The sequence below is a fragment of the Passer domesticus genome, chromosome W, assembly GCF_036417665.1.
Source record: "Passer domesticus isolate bPasDom1 chromosome W, bPasDom1.hap1, whole genome shotgun sequence".
Lineage (NCBI taxonomy): Eukaryota > Metazoa > Chordata > Aves > Passeriformes > Passeridae > Passer > Passer domesticus.
Genome location: NC_087511.1, coordinates 46,007,827 through 46,025,068, shown reverse-complemented (window position 1 = coordinate 46,025,068; position 17,242 = coordinate 46,007,827). Strand labels below are relative to the sequence as shown.

Here is a 17,242-nt window from a genome sequence, read left to right as displayed (position 1 = left end):
CTGTCATATTTATAACGAGTGTTATAATTCAGGAGATACTTTCATAGCAAATCTATACATTTAAAACATTGGATGCTTACTTCTTCATATACCGGTTTTAAGCCTACAAGGCTGTCTTGGTTCAGGGCAAATTCGGGAGAGAACCCTGAAAGGGGTTTTTCTAGAAAAGCAGATTTAATTGGCCTTTCTTCTAACTGGTTCAGGAAAAAATACTTCTTTGGAGAAAAGTGGAAAAAAACTGTTTATTAAACAATAAAACTTAAACTATATTAAGCAATAAAACCTTTTGCTGCTCTAAAAGAGATGATAAATTCAGTAAAATCTCTTTTTTGAGTTGCAGTTTGGCTGATTCCATCTCTTATCAGTCCTTCTGGCGTTGGAAATGTTGCGGCCCAGGCTCAGCCTGGTGGGCTACAGGTGCGAGCTGCTGGTGCTCTTCTGGGTGTTCAGTCCATAGCAGGTTTAAACAGGTCTAAAGAAAAGGAAACAATAACCATAGTCTAGGGAACTTCTTTGCCTTATCTAGCTAAAACTAACTAAAATAAAGGAGAGCTCTGTCCTGCTGTCTGTCTGTTTGCTGTCTGCTGTCTGTTTAAACATCTACTCCAGCACTGGTAGTCAGGGTGTTAGGAGGAGTTGTGTTTTAGTGCTTATTACTTTTGAGGTGGTTTGGACTTTTTTATAAGCTGTTAAAATTTTCTTTTCTTTTGGAGTATAGTTGGCTTTAGATGTTCTGTAGTTTCGACTTAAAAATTTTAGTGGTCGGCCTTGAGTCTTACTAGGTACTTTTTGCTAAAGGCTTTAGGACAAACTATGGCTCTTGGTTGTAGAGTAGAGCACGTTCTTCACATCTGGTCTTGTCTTGACTGGGCTAAGGGTTACTGTATGAGCGATCTCCTGCTTGATTTGGGCAAAGGTTTGTTGTTTAGGGCTTCAGTGGAAAGTGTTTTTCTTGTGGGTGATTAGGTAGAGAGGGCTCACAATCTGGCTGTACTCAAGAATGTGTGTTCTCTAAAAACTTATGGCGCCTAGGAAAGCTTGTGTTTCTTTTTTGTTGGATCGTGGAGACTGCTGTGATCTTGTTGATGACATCAGTGGGAATCTGACGTTGTCTATCTTGCTATTTTACTCTTAGAAACTAGATTTTTTGAGCAGGTCTCTTGACTTTGTTTTTCTTGATGGCAAAGCTGGTTTTTAGGAGAATTTGGATGATTTTTTTCTCTTTTTTCAAACACTTTTGCTGCTGTCTTTCTTTACACAATGATGTCATTAATATATTGCAGATGTACTGGAGCTTCATTTTTTTTTAGTGTACTCTGGATCAGTTTATGGTAGATGGTGGGGTTGTGTTTCTACTCTTGAGGTAGTTGGTTTTAGGTGTATTGTATGCTTCTTTAGGTGAAGGTAAACTGAGGTTTGCATTCTGCTGCCAGAGGAATGGAGAAAAATGTATTGGTAATATCAATAGTGGTTCATTACTATGTTGTTTTGGACTTTAGCTCATATTGGAATTTTAGCATGTCCAGCACAGCAGCATTTAGTGGTGGAGTCACTTCATTTAATGCATGGTAGTCTACAGTTAATGTCTATTCTCTTTTAGATTTATGTATAGGCTAAATGGGGCTGTTGAAGGATGAATGGGTTTTGTTAACTACCTCTTGGCTTTCTAGCATATGGATTATTTTGTGGATGGGGATTACGGCATCTTGATTTGTTTGGTACTGCTGGCGGTGTACTGTTGAGGTGGCAATCAGCACTCGTTGCTCTTCTACTTTTAGGAGTCATTGCAGATGGGTTTTCTGATAGTCTAGGTAAGGTGTTTAATTGTTTGATGCCTTCTGTCTTTATAGCAGCAATTCTAAATGTTTATCTGAGTTTTTTGGGTTTTTGAAATATCTACTTTGGAGGAAGTTTATGCTTAAAATGCATGGGGCTTAAAAAGTGACATAAGAGATTCAATGGAGAAGGAAAGGAAAGGCTGGAAAGCCTCATCTTTTGCTCTTCTTCTAACAAACTGGGTACAATTACTAATAAATCCCCAAAACATACTATTGGAACTGGGACACGGGGTAGGATGAAGAAACTATAACCTATACATTTCTTGAACAGACTCTAGTATTTTTGTAAATGCCCTATAAATCATTATCACCAAGCCCAGCACAATAGTTATTTTAATCCGTGCCCCTTTACTGTAAAAACTACGTGTTAGGGACAATAATCTTAGTGACTAGAAAAGTATTAAAACCTCAAAAAAGCCTAGAGACTAGAACTATATGAAGGCTTCTACCCCAAGAGACATTATGAATTTAAGCAACATGGCTACTGACTGCTTTACCCCCTACAGAGCAAGCACAACGAACATGCAATTAATAAAGGTTCTTTTTACTTTCTCGGCCCCACATTAGATTAGAGGTCTGGAGCATCTCTCTTATGGAGATACTGCAGAAGCTGGGCCTGGTTAGTCTGGAGAAAACTGAGAGGGGATCTCATTAATGCATATAAATATCTCAAAGGCAGGTGCCAAGGGGATGGTGCCACATTGTTCAGTGGTGCCCAGCTACAGAACAAGAAGCAATGGCCATAAACTAAAGCACAAGGAGTTCCACCTCTACATGAGGAAGAACCTCTTTCCATTGAGGGTGGCAGAGCACTGGAACAGGCTGCCCAGGGAGGGCATGGAGTCTCCCTCTCTGAAGACATTCAAAACCCACCCAGATGTGTTCCTGTGTAACCTGCTCTAGGTGACCCTGCCTTGACAGGTTTGGACTAGATGACCTCCAGAGGTCCCTTCTAAACCTAACAATTCTGTGACTGTAGTGTAGATATTGTTGTTGAAGTTTTTAATTTTTTAGTAATTTTTTTCGGTTTTGATTTTTAAAAAGTATTGAATATACACATTATGCTATTTCCTATATGTATTTAAAGCTTAAAACAGCTGAATATACCAATATATAGCTTCTTTCTCAGAGCTCTCTGAGCAGAGAAGTATCTCATTCATGTTTAATTCTCCAGTAGCTGCTTGCCCTAAGCCTGCCTTGTAATGACTTTGAAATCTGTGCTCTGAGAATCCAGAGTTTGGCAAGATAAATTTAAATGTACAAATCTAGTTTTGAAAATCCTATCATTGAAGTTTCTAGATATTTGGACCCTGGCCCCTCGCAGTCTTACAAGGACAAAAGTAAAATACTAGAGGCGCTCTTTCCTCTTGGGACGATCATTCCGCTTTATTGTGGAACCACTCCAGGGAGATCCAAGGGAAGCAAAAAGAGATCAGAGGTCTCTTCCCCAGAGGTTTTAAGCCCACAGGAAGGGGGGCGGAGGAGAGGGGCCACAGCCAATGGGATACAAGTGAGGAGAGGGTGAGGGGAGGAGTAGACCAGGGAGAAACCACCACCACTGGGGCTTAGAGGAGAGGAGAAGACCATGTGATATGAGAGGGGAATCCCATGAGAATACAAACATACAATTCAGTGCAAAATACAAAACCCAGCGTAAAAAAACAACTAAATAAACAATTTAGTGCAAAACAACACCAATATTCCTTCTTAAACTTTACTTTTCTGCTTTTTCACAAGGTAAAAATATTTGTGTAACAGTATATATTAATTCAATGTTCTGGTCACTATTTGAGATATATGGTTTAAACTTATTTGTTCCCTGATGACAGTTATTCTTGTATATTACATATAGGGTTAAATTACAGCATCATCATAAACATTAAGGGTGCATGATTCATAGGGAAAAGAGGACTGATATATGCTTGCTTGTGGAGCTATAAATTAACATTCAATGTTGACTTTTAAAAAGTTCTTCCAACAATCTTGTGAATGTTCTGTGCATCTAGAAAACATCTAGGAAACCACAATATTTTTCTTTGAAAGTCTCTAAGTAAACACACCTTTGGATTAGTGTGCTATTCATATAATTTTTAAAAATCCACAAGAGATACATATAGACAAGTAGAAGTTTGTCTTGAACAGAGGGTGTTCCCCAAGCTACTGACCCCAGGCCCACTGAAAGAGACAGCAAGGGGCAGAGCCTGCACCAGGCAGCACAGGAGATTTAAGCAGGCAAAAATAATCAGTCCAGCTGACTGCAACAAACAAGCATATATATTTCTAGTAGGCAGGCACACAGCAGCAGCAGCATGATGGCCACCTGGCAAAAAGCAGTGTCCTCTGATTTTCCTGAGCTTCTAGCATCTGGGAAAACCAATGGAGCTATTCAGAGAGCTCCTATTCAAGGATGCAACTACCCAGGTTTCTGGCTTTGGGATGTCTGAAGGGATATTCCTAGAGATAGAAAGTGATTGCAAGCAAGACTGTGGGAGCTGTGACCAGATTTATGAACTGCTCTTCTTGGTGGCTGAGCTTCAGGAGGAGGTGAGCAGCAGACTGAGGAGTATTTGAGAGTCTAAGAGGGAGATTGACACTCCATCAATGGAGCTGTACTCTGCCATCTATGATGTATAGAAGCCAACTCAACATGGCCACTATGGAGGCAGGTCCAGGATCTGCTTTCTGCCAGAGGGAAGGCAGTATCACAAGGGATAAAAAAGGGTAGAAGAAAGTTGCAGCATGGAGCAGTAAGAGAAAGTAACCTCCTTACCCTCTAAGTTACTCTCTCACATACCCTTATAGAACAGGTACAAAGCCATGGGTACAGTAAATGAAGCTCATAATGAGAAAGAGGAAGAACCTGTGCAAGCAGTTTTATCAAGGTCAGAGAGCCCAAGCCCTTGCAACAAAACCTGCATTAAGACCAGCACCAAGAAGAAACAACATCGAGTTATGGTCATTGATTCCCTCCTGTGTGGAGCAGAAGCGCCTGTTCTCAGACCAGACCATCTTTCCAGGGAAGCTTGCTGCCTCCCCAGGCCTGAATTAGGAATGCTGCCACAAGACTGAAGAGCCTAATTCAACCTTTAGACTATTAGCCATTCCTACTCTTTCAACAATGTACAAAGCGTCACCAAAAAAAAAAAAAAAGGTAAGGTAAATCAAAAGAGACTTTAGAGCCCAGGAAAGAATCCTAAAAAGTTCAGGAGCACAGGTAGTGTTTTCCTCAATCCTTCCAGTAATGGAAGGAGACTTTGGAAGAATCAGGCAAGGCCAGGATATCAATACCTGGCTCCAGGACTGGTGCCTGTACCAAACTTTGGGGTTTTAAAACATTGAAGACAATGTATGCTAGGGCCTGATGGGACCCACCTGCCCTGGATGGGACAAATGGGTCTGTGGGCTTAAACTGATGGGACTAATCAGGAGAACTTTAAACTAGAATCAATATGGGAAGGTGTTCTGGTTTGAAAGCAAAACCAGTGAGAGACTCTTAAGTCAGAAATACAATTTATTAGGAAAAGGAAAAAAAACCCCCACAATACATGCAATAATACAAAAGAAAAACCACTGACAGAGTCAGAATACAACTTCACACCCTGCTAGTTAGGGTGGTGATAGCAGTCCAGATGAAATGGTCTTGTTGAAGTGGTGATCCTGTAGAAACAATCTGGCAGCTCTTGTCCTCTGGAAACCAGTGGGTAAGGGGAGCGTGTTCTGCCCCAAACCCCAGATTATATCCAGGTGGGGATGCTTAGCTCCTCCCCCTGGGCGGAGCATCTCACAATGGGCTGTTATCATTCTAATGAGTCATGCGGTGGGTCCTTGATTGCCCTTTAAACAGAAATGACTCCAGGAGTGAGTTATCTCTGAGTCATATGGCAAGGCATTGATGAGCCCATTAACAGGAGATAAGGAAAACCAATGCCCCTCCTGGTTTCAACAGCTCTTGAAGATGGGGATAGAATACATCTTTATATTGTAACCTAAGACAGAAGGAGATACCTACTGCAGACCTGTTGGTAAGCCAAAGATTGGCTTAAAAAGGCTGAGAGTCTGTGGGTAAAAATCAAGAACCAGACCAAAAAAGGACACCTGGTGGTGGGGGTCTACTAAAAGCCAACTGATCAGGGGGATCCTGTAGACCAGGCCTTCTTATTTCAGCTACAAGAAGCATCACACTCACAAGCTCTCATCCTAATGGGGGATTTTAGATTTCAATGACCCAGACTGGGAAACCAATACAGATGGCTGTAAGCAATCCAGGAGATTCCTGGGGTGTGTAGAGGACAACTTCCTGGTCTAGGTATTAGATAAACCAACCAGAGGTGAGGCATTACTGGACCTGTTGCTCACCACTGCAGATGAGCCCATCAAAGAGTTTAAGACTGGAGGCAGCCTGGACTGTAGCGACCGCGCCCTGGTTGACTTTGTGATCTCAAGGAGTGTGAGCCTGGAGAGAAGCAAAGTCAAGACCCTGAACTTTGCAAGCGAGAACTTCTAGCTGTTTAAGGAGTTGGTGAATGAGATAACCTGGGTAACTGTCCTTAAGGACAGAGGGGCTGACCAGAGCTTGCAACTCTTTAAGGCCACCTTACATAAGAGTGTAAGAGCTCCCAATCCCAGTCTGTAGGAAACTGAGCAAGGCAGGCTGGTCACTGGCATAGCTGAGCAAGGATTTGTTCCTCAAACTGAGGAGTTAGAAGGAAATTCACAGCCAGTAGGAGCAGGGACAGGTGACCTGGGGAGAGTACAGGGATAGGGTTTGGATGAGTAGGAATGGGGTCAGGAAAGCTGAGACTGAGATGGAATGGAACTTAGCAAGGGATGTGAAGAATAAGAAGAAGGGATTCTAAAAGTACATAGGTCAAAAAACAAAGGCCAAGGAGAGTGTACACCTCACCCCCCTACACCCCACCCCCAATAAATGAGAAGGGAGAACTGGTTGCAATTGATAGTTCTTCACCTCAGTCTTCTCTGGCAGTCAGGTTTCTCCTGTCTTTCAAGTCCCTGAACCTCTAGGTGGGGGTTGGAGTAGCAAAGGCCCTCCCACTGTAAGCAAAGAGCACATTTGAGACCACTTGATGAAGCTGAATAGCCACAAGTTCATGGGGCCTGATGAGATGCATTGCCGGGTCATGAGGGAACCAGCTGATGTTCTTGCCAAGCCACTCTCCATCATTTTTGAAAAGTCATGGCAGTCAGGCAAAGTCCCTGGTGACTGGAAAAAGGGAACCATCACTCCTATTTTTAAAGAGGGGAGAAAGGAAGATCTGGGGAACTGCAGACCTGTGAGTCTCACGTCTGGGTGTGCCTGGAAAGATCATGGAACGGGTCCTCATGGAAGCAATGTTAAGGCACATGCAAGGCAAGGAGGGGATCCAAGACAGCCAGCATGGCTTCACTAAGGGCAGATTGTACCTGACCAATCTGGTGACCTTCTATGATGGAGTGACTGCAATGGTTGACAAGGAAAGACCAAGCAATGTCATCTACCTAGAATTCTGTAAGGCCTTTGACATGGTCCTACATGACATCCTTATCTCCCAATTGTAGAGACGGGAATTTGAAGGGAGAACTACTTGGTGGATAAGGAACTGGCTGGCTGGATGCAGCCAGAGAGTTGTGGTCAATGGCTCTATGTCCAGGTGGAGGCTGGTGACAAGTAGTGTCCCTCAGGGCTCTGTCTTGGGACCAGGGCTCTTTGAAATCATCATTGACACAGACAGTGACATCGAGTGCACCCTCAGCAAGTTTGTAGATGACACGAAGCTGAGCGGTGCAGTTGACACAACAGAAGGATGGGATGCCATCCAGGGAGACCGGGGCATGAGCCAACAGTGTGCACTCATAGCCCAGAAGGCCAACAACATCCTGTGCTGCATCAAGAGAGTTGTGGCCAGCAGGTTGAGGGAGGGGATTCTCCCTCTCTACTCTGCCCTCATGAGACCCCACCTGGAGTACTGTGTCCAGGTCTGGGGTCCTCAGCACAAGAAAGACGTGGACCTGTGTCATGGTTTGACCCTGGCACAATGCCAGGGCCCCCATGAAGGGTATATTTCCAAAATGGTTGCTGTGAGATGTGACCCGGGAACAGAACAAAGCAGGCTCCCATTCGGGGATGGAGGGAAAAACACAACACTTTATTCATACAAATCTAGAAAGGAACACATACAAAGCTAAGAATGAAAACCTTCCAAATACATTCCTCCACCCCCTCCCTTTTCTCCACAGATTCACCACCCCTCAAATAATTAACTCTCAAATCCATCAGGGAAAGAGAGGAGTCCTCCCTTGCCTCATAGGCTTCCCCCGGAAGCACAATTAAAACCTCCCGTGCTTCTGTGTCACCCATGGCCCCACCCAGAGAACATCGGCCCTCGTGACTTCTCTCCCCCCATGTCCAGTGCTCTCACCACTGGACACAGGCCAGGACTGTTTTTAGGGCTCCCCGTTTAAAGATGCTCCACCCACTTCCAGAAACAGCAGTCTCTCAACTTCGGGACACCAGTCCCCCCCCAAATTTCAACCCCTGGGGCCGAGGGGCCTCATGAACAGAGATCTTCCTCCCCATGGAGACAGAAGGCATCCCACACCCTCCTCAGCCGTCTCTGTTCCTCCCAGCCGCTCTTGACTCCCAGGTGTTGCCTCCCCCTAAATACAGTCTCTGAGTCACAGGGAAAAACATGGGTCTGTCCATGGCCATACAAGAAAGAGTCCAGCCCAAGGCCACTCCATCATCTCTTCCCATCTAGGATTCTTCTCTCCTCTTCCAGCTTCCTCACGCTTACCCATTTCATCTCTTATCTCTCTCTCTCCTCATTCTGATTCAGGAGGATTCAGTATTTGTAAGGTTTCCATTAGTCTACAAAGGGGTTAAAATCTTCACTTCTGCCTGTCCAGGACTCCCACAGCTGCCGGGCACCTCTCTCGCCGCATCCCCCGCTTCTGGCCGGCTGAGCTGCCAGCACAGTCTCTGTCCCTCTCTCCGGGGGGGGGCTGCCCAGACATCTTAAGTCTCATCAACCCCTGCATGTTCTCCTCCACCCCTGCACCTTTTGGGGCCCTGGCCTCCTCCCCACAGGCCTCATGGCCTCCCCCACCCAGACACAGCTGGGCAGGGGAGAGGTCAGACTCCACTCACCAACGCTGGATTCCCAAAGAGGAAGTTCTCTGGGAATCTCCTGCTTTTAACCCCCGTGTGTTCTCAGAGGCGTACCCAAACCTCAGTGGCCAGCACCAGATGACAATTTCGAATTTGGCCACTGATTGGCCTGACTTAGACTCTTCCAGAAACACACTTCCGGGCCAAACCACGACAAACTGTTAAAGTGGGTCCAGAGGAGGCCACAAAGATGATCTGAAGGCTGGAACACCTCTCCTATGAAGACAGGCTGAAAGTGCTGGGATTGTTCAGTATGAAGAAGAGAAGGCTCAGGGGAGACCTCATTGAGGCCTTCTAGTACTTGAAGGGGGCTTCTAAAAAAGAGAGAGAGTGCAACTTTTTACACGGATAGATAGTGATAGGACAAGGGGGAACAGTTTTAAACTGACAGAAGGCAGGTTTAGATTAGATGTTAGGAAGAAATTCTTTACTCAGAGGGTGGCGAGGCACTGGAATAGGTTGCCCAGAGAGGCTGTGGATGCCCCATCCCTGGAAGTGTTCAAGGCCAGGTTGGATGGGGCCTTGAGTAATCTGATCTAGTGACTGACATCCCTGTCCATGACAGGGGGGCTGGAACTAGATGATCTTTAAGTCCCTTCCCGTGGAATCCTCTGAATCCTTCCCCCTCAGGGAAATCCCCAGAGCCCTCCCTTGGAAGAATTTACTATAGAGTTTTCCCCACCTAGGCAGACAGAAAAGACTTCCCCATGGAGTCTTGCACAACACCATGAATCACTCCAGTTCCTTTTCCCATATGTTCCAAATTCTAGTAGTTTCTCCTTTCCCTGTTTCCTCATTGGTTGTGGTATCCCCGGTGGCTGGCCCCGTCTTCCCTGTAGGCCAATGGCCTTTGCCCTGCCCTTTGTACCGTCCCCGTGCTCTCCCATACTTAACCTTGTGGAGACCACATGGTCTCATCTTTTGTCTCTGGTTTCCCTTCGGTGTGCTGCAATAAACCTTTGCTGGAACTGACCATACAAAAGGCCCTTCCACCTCTCTTCGCTGAGCTAGCCGTGTGTCATAGTTTGACATGGGAGGAATTTAGGGAAGTGATGCAAAAGCTTTGTGTGTAACTGACAGTCTGTTGAACCACTGAGAAACTGAACACGCCTCTGTGAAAAACACATGTTAAAGACGAAAGAAACCCTGGAACTTCCTTTTTCTTTCCCGGCCGGCAAGAAGGTAACATGCCCCGGGCCCGCTGGGCCCCATCCCAGGCCAGGCCGGGCCAGGCAGGCTCTGCCACAGGAGGCCGGGGGGACTCCGAGCCCTGTCCTGTCTGGGCTGGGGCCCCAGTAGCTACCAGGCAGGAAGGCGGGGGAGGCTGCGGAGCCCTGGCCGGAGCAGGGCTGGCCGCATCTGTTAAGATCTTGCCATCAGGTCCCCTCCCTCCAGCGCGGCTGAGACCAGAGGCGGCCCTGCAGCCACGCAGAGTGGCCCTGCGGCTGGAATTGAATGCAGAGAAAACCAAAAACCAACCATGAAGCCGATCCTGACACAGCCCCAGCCGAAGCTCCCGCCACAAGTTACCAGCGGGTCAGGTGACCATTTGAAGAGCCCAAGCAACGTGCTAACTCTTTCAGCGCTTCAATCCTCCCTCAAGTGAGAGAAAGAAACAATATGCAAACATGTGAAAGAACAACATAAGGACATCATAGTCAGTGAGAAAGAAATTAAGTCCCAGATGGGAAGGATTAGGCGATACCTTGATTTTGGAGCTGAAATCCTCTTGTAAGCTATGGAGAAAAGACTCTTTTTCCCTATAATGCATGAAAGTATGGGGAGATGAAGGGTTCAAATTGATATTGAGCACAGGCCTCCATGTTAAAGTAAGCAGATGTTAAAGTAGCTGTGACCCCATGAGAAGTTTGAACAGAGAAGGAGAGTAGTCCTGTGCCCCCAGGAAAATAAGATCTCTGTTACCAAGTGTTATGAATAAAAAGTTATTTTTTTAAGGTTGCAGAGTTAAAACAAGTTGGACCAGTTGCTGTTAAGTTAGCTTCATTGTTAAGAGTTCTTCTTCAATTACCTGTTAATGGTTGGTGATTAACCATTGTCCCCCTGATGCTTGCCAGGGAAGGACACCAGGACCCTGCAGGTACCAGGAGAATGGGAGTGGCATCAGAGCTAGTATGCAGATGAGAAATGCATTGCACCAAATTTTGCAGTTTTCCAGGAAAACCCCTAAAAATAACGAGCCAACATAGAACTAGGGGACCTAGGTGATGTCTAAGGATGGGAGCGTAGTCCAGTGCCTGCTCGGATCCTTTTTGCTTCTCACCCTAACCTGAAAGAATGTTGACTAGAGAGAGGACCCGAGGTGTTGGACCGAAAAGGCGGAATCTCCTAATCTCTCGTGAGGACGGAAGCCCCAGCTCTGCCTGCAGACCAGCGGACAAAGCTGCATCATCCTCCTCCTCCGTGCCACTCCCGGGAGCAACGGCGGCGTGGGCGCGACCCGTCAATTTCTCCCCACCTGAGCTGATTCTTTTTAATAAAGGCATTTAAAAGGAGAAAGATCTCCTGCCCATTTATTTCACCAAGGATGAAGATGATTTTAGAGATAGATAATAAAAGCTTTTGCCTTTGAACAACTCATCTTTAAAACAATACCCCATAAGTCGACATGGCCCATCAACAAGCTGTGGGAAGGCTTGTAGAAAATGGGAGGGACTTCACGATAACAGGGTTCCCTGGGTGGTTGTTACCAGTAAGGAAATTGAAAACCACAAGAGAACTGGTTTTTTCACTCTTGTGGAGAAGTCTACATAACATTAACAAAAAGGACTGCTCTCCCTAAGTGAACTGAAGAAAGACTATTTTAGAGGTAGTAAACTGACTAGAAATTTTAGGTTTTGTTTCTTTACATTGTCACTGAGAAAGAAAAGGTTGTGGGTAGAGGAGAAGTGTTCTGAAGGATTTGTTTTAATTCTTAGTACTTTTTTTCTTTTAGTTACTGTTAATAAAATTTTCTTTATACCCTTTTAAAATTTTGAGCCTGCTTTACCTTTCTCCTAATCCTATCTTCCTATCTCACAACAAGAAGTGAGTACATAGGTGATTGACCAACACTGAAACCCACCACGCTCATCAGGAAGTTGGTTGAGAAATCTCAAAATTAGTGAAATCTCAAATTTTAACAAACCAAAACCACTACATGAAATTAGTGTTTCTGCCCAGTTTCGAACTGAAACCGCCACACCGTGGTGAGCGTGGTGTGTGTGGACTTGACTGCTTTGCCTGAATGCCTACCCAAGCGACTTTTCCACAGGAGATGCTTCTTGGGGAATAAGTATAGGTAGCAGTATCCACCATCTAAACCCCATGCTGCTACACCTTCCAACCCAAACTATTCTGTGATTCTGTGGTAATCTGTGCTTTAAACCTTGTTCAGATTCTGGGTTGTGATGGGGCAATGAACCAAATAGACTGATGTCAGGGATAGCTTGGTGAAATTAATGTGCAATTGTATAATTCTGTTAGAATACTTGCCAAGATCTTTGGGGGGGTGGGCAGGGGGGCTGCAGAGGTGGCTTCTGTGACAAGACACCAGAAGCTGCCCCCATGTCAGACAGAGCCAATTCCAGCTGGCTCCAAGACAGACCTGCCACTGGCCAAAGCTGAGCCAATCAGCAGTGATGGTGGTGCCTCTGTGATAAAATATTTAAGAAAGGGTAAAAAGCACTGTGCAGCAGCTGTGAGGGAAGAGTGAGAAAAACGCAAGAGGAACAACCCTGCAAACACCAAGGTCAGTGAAGAAGCAGGGGGATGAGTTACTCCAGGCTCTGGAGCAGATGTTCCCCTGCAGCCTGTAGTGAACCACATCAGAGCAGCCCTGCAGCCTGTGGAAGGCCAGGCACCGGAACAGGCTCCTGGCAGGAACTGCAGCCTGTGGAGAAATAGCCTATGTAGGAGCAGGTTTTTCTAGCACAGGATGGGTTTTTCTGGCGAATGGGTGACCCATGCTAGAGCTGTCTGTTCCTGAAGGACTATACTCTGTGGAAAAGGACCCATGTTGGAGCAGTTTTGTGAAGGACTGAATCCTGTGTGAGGGACACACCCCACCCCCACCCCACCCCACCCCCCCCCCCACTCTGGAGCAGGGCAAGAGTGTGGGGAAGAATTAGTGGCAGAGATTAAGTGTTTTGAATTGACTGCAACCCCTTATTCCCCATCTGCCTGCACTTGTGGGGGAAGGAGGTACAAAAATCATGAGTGAAATTGAGCCTGGGAAGGGTGGAGGGGGAATGTGTTTTTAGTTTTGTCTTTGTTCTTTGCTATCTTACACTATTTTTATTTGCAATAACTTAATTTTGTCCATGTAGGAGTCTATTTTGCCCCTGACAATAACTGGTAAGCAATCTCCATGTTTTTATCTTGACCCATGAGCTTTTCCATCTTATTTCCTCCCTATGTCCTGTTGAGGAGGGGGAAGAGTGAGAGCACTTGGGTGGGCACTTGGTAGCCAGCCAAGGTCAACCTGCCACACCTGATCCAATTATTTTAGTGCATAGCAGACTTGAAATGCTGTGAAATACATACTAATGAGAGGTTACTGGAGGAGCTTTAGTCATGGCCGTGAATTTTGAGACTTGGACCAGTATAGGTCACCCCAGGACAGGACTCATGTGAGACTGCTGGAAATTAATAAGAAGCACTAGTGACTTTCAGCTTCGGCTGTGTTTGTGTTTATGAGCCTAGTTGTCTCATTTCTTCTGTAAGTCAATGCACAATCTAGTATTTCTGAATGAGGAAGGTGAAATTCTGAATGGTGACAGTTGTATTGTTTTTCAGTTCCTAGAGTGATTCTGGGAAAAGATGCTTGCTAGACATAAACTTTAAAATGTTGAATGGGCACAAACATTGGTATGCTGTCCTGGCAAAGGGCAGAAAGCATTGCAATAAGTCTATTAAAGAACAGGGATATGCATATCTAGTACTCTATAGAAATGATACTTTTTGACAGAACAGCAAAGAAATTCAGAGCAGATTTCCCAGTTTTGGTGTTTCTGAAAAAGAATTGCTGGCAGGGAGCCACAGACTCTACATACTAAGCTGAGGATGCTTTATGATTTGTATTATGTGGAAGCATATGGTTTTCTCACTGTTCCTGCCATTTTCAAGGAGTTAACTAGACAAATAAGTTAATACCATTTCCCAGGAAAATCATATTAAGAACTTATGTTACTTCTGTTTAAGTTCCCGTGGTGTAAGTTCATCTTGGGTGCTTATAAAGGAACAAGATCAAAACCCTCCAGCTACCTTCTGCAAAAATGTGAGCTGCTTACATGAAGTTAAGCTTTAAAATGCCAAGTCTGAGGTCTGGATAGATTGACTACATTTTAGCTTGAGTCTTTACTATTAGAAGATGCTTCATTTAGCCAGAGATTAGCTCCCCATGTTGTTAAACACTGGTTCAGCTATGGCACCAATATCAACATATGAAGTGATGGTGTCACCGAGTCATTTTGAATTACAGTATTTAACATAGCTTTACTGTGAGAGCACAATGCATCTACAGTGATTTTACCTTTAGTACAAGCTCACCTATGGTGAAAACAAGGATGGGGAGAAAAATGATGGTTCACCAGCACCATCATATTTAGTTTTCTAACATTCAGGAAGAGCCATGTTGTTTGCTAGTGTAAAAATCATGTAGTCTTTTTATTTTTTTGGTTGTTGAGTCATTGAACAGCTTTATAGTATTGGCATTTACACTTTGAACATAAGGAAAATGTTTCTTTTGATTAATTAGTTAATGAAATTGACAGTGATTACATGTACATAAGTGTATATATACAGAAGTTCTATGAATAATGAGCTATTCTGCTTGAAAAGAACCATTCCTAAAATATAATCTTTTTCCAGATTTGTATTATGGTGGAGAAGCTTTCTCTGTAGAGCAGCCACAGTCCTTTACTTGTCCTTATTGTGGAAAGATGGGTTATACAGAAACATCTCTTCAGGAACATGTTGCTTCTGAACATGCAGAAACATCAACAGAGGTGGTAAGCCGCTTCAGCGTTGTTTTTAAAATACAGTGAAAGTATATAAAAATATCCAGAAAATTAGGTGCTTTTTTTCTTGAAGTATGTGGTAATTTAAATGCTGAACAGGTAGGTATGTAGCATACACACACACACACACTATGTTGGTGTTTTCCTTATTGACTCCTTGAGCTATTAACAGTGCCTACATCACCTTTACCTCTCTCTAGAATTTCTCACAGCACTCTCTCATCAGTCTGAGTCAGTTATTCAGCTGAGTCCCTGGGTCCTTGGCATGCAGGCCACTAAATCCTGGTGTTACAGAAAAGGTTAAACCTTTGTAAAAATAAAACCTTTTTAAAATATTGATGTATTGATTTTCAGTATATTGGGGGTTTTTAATAAAGTGGCCCCTGCTGTTTCCCTCAACCCTTCCACTTAATTTTTTCTGATTATTTCAACAGTGGCCATTGATGCAGAACAATTACATACCATATAATAGCCTACTGCAACAGTTGTTTTGCTTTTGTTTTTGTCAGTAGGCGTTCTCCTCAAGTCTACATCTAGATGTTACTGTTGCTTGTGCCAGAAGGTCTGAAATTTTTCTGAAATGCAAGGCGACTTCTTTGCTATTGAAACAATAAAATAATTACTTGGATTTTGATACTCTTAGAAATAGTTTATTCTCAACCCTCATTACAGTGTTGAGAAACTACATGCTTGCACTGCTTTTTGTTCAGACAATTTTCTTTTTAGGAAAGTTCATAGCCCTGTTTTTAGATTTCCCTTTATGGTGCAGGTCTATGCTTTGTATTTACTTCTAACACCCACTTCACTAATTCAACAGTTATGTGTGTTATCAATCCTAAGTTAAATTCCTGACCAAGAAATTTGGGTATCTTTCCAGCAGTAGGGAATATATTCATATTTGTGTGTGAATACCGTTTATGCCTGAGGAATGTATGATTACAGAAGGACATTCAGGGAACTGTTGTCTAGTTATTTTTGTTGTAGATCCCTATAGAAATGTGCATGCGTGAAGAAAATTTTTTTGAGAACTTATGTGGGAGAAGGACAATCTCTCCCCTTAGCGCTTGCTAAGGGCCTTATATCAAGGAGTAGTAGAAGAATTAAAACTGGTGTAAGACCCCCAAAAACTCTCTTGACGAGCCTCTTAAAAGGGCTTACGGTTTTTCATGTACTCTGAGTTAGATGCACAGGAGAAATACCATCAAGATATCCTCAAGAGGTCAAAACAACAACAAAAACAAAATGTTACTGGCAACTTCACAAAATCAGAGAACTTTGGTAAAAGTTTAGAGTAACATTCAATCAACATAAAGCATTTCACAAAGAATTAATTTCAGCCCATTCAACCTAGCAAACTCCAAGCCCATTTGATTTTAAGTTAGTCAAAACTCCAAGAATAGGGAATTAGAAGAAAGAAAAAGAGAATAAATATAGAAAAGAACAGACAGCTGCCACTCCTGGTTCCAGCAGTGTTCAGCTGATAGAAATTCCAAGAGGAGGTAGGGTCAAGACATGTGCTTGCCTCATGCTTTGGTTTAAGTATCCTTTGGCTTTCCTGGGCCCTTCCCTCAGGTGGGACTTCTGGTCATCTGGCCACTCTGGGGCTAGATTGAGGCTCCAGGGATGAGATGTCGAGCATTGCCTCCAGTGTGCCAATGATTGGCAGCCATTGTGGGGCTGGGATACAGGCCCAGGGAGAGTGGGGTGTACGGGACAGTGCATCACCTCACCAAAGACAAGGCCCTACCTGCTCCTTCCCCTCACACACACACCTCCAAAATGTTTTGAGACAGCAGTGTCCTCCAGTCTCTCACAACTGGTCAGCCTGTTCTGAGACTCAAGTGTCTTGGTCTTCCCTAAAAACATATGAATTATTGGTGTATATCTTTTTCATTTTTAGATTTAAAACTGGAGTAATTATTATTTCTCAATCAAGTGAACAAGGATAACAGTCAGAAATGCAGGACATATTCAGATGGGTGTGGCTGGAATTATGATGATTGTTACTGTTGATATTGGGTTTCAAAAGCAGCATTCAGGCAGAGGGGTCTTTTTTAGGGTTGCAGCTCTGAAAATTGTAAGAAATGCAATCAGATATCACCTTTGAATCAAGTTTCAGAATGAAGACATCACTTTTCTGCTACTCAGTCACACTTAGCAGATTCATTTTGTATTTAGTAAGGCAGCAACTAGACTGAAGTGAAAGGTTCAGGGTGGGGTGG

At 44.1% G+C, this 17,242-nt stretch overlaps 1 protein-coding gene across 1 annotated transcript in view; it reads left to right on the top strand.

Annotated features, from left to right (window-relative positions):
* Positions 1-17,242, top strand: part of LOC135288985 (E3 ubiquitin-protein ligase KCMF1-like) — a 128,407-nt gene that overhangs the window by 96,760 nt on the left and 14,405 nt on the right. Inside the window, exon 3 of the mRNA XM_064402354.1 lies at positions 14,872-15,011. Coding sequence (XP_064258424.1) covers positions 14,872-15,011 — 140 coding nt within the window. The remainder of the gene's footprint in view (positions 1-14,871; positions 15,012-17,242) is intronic.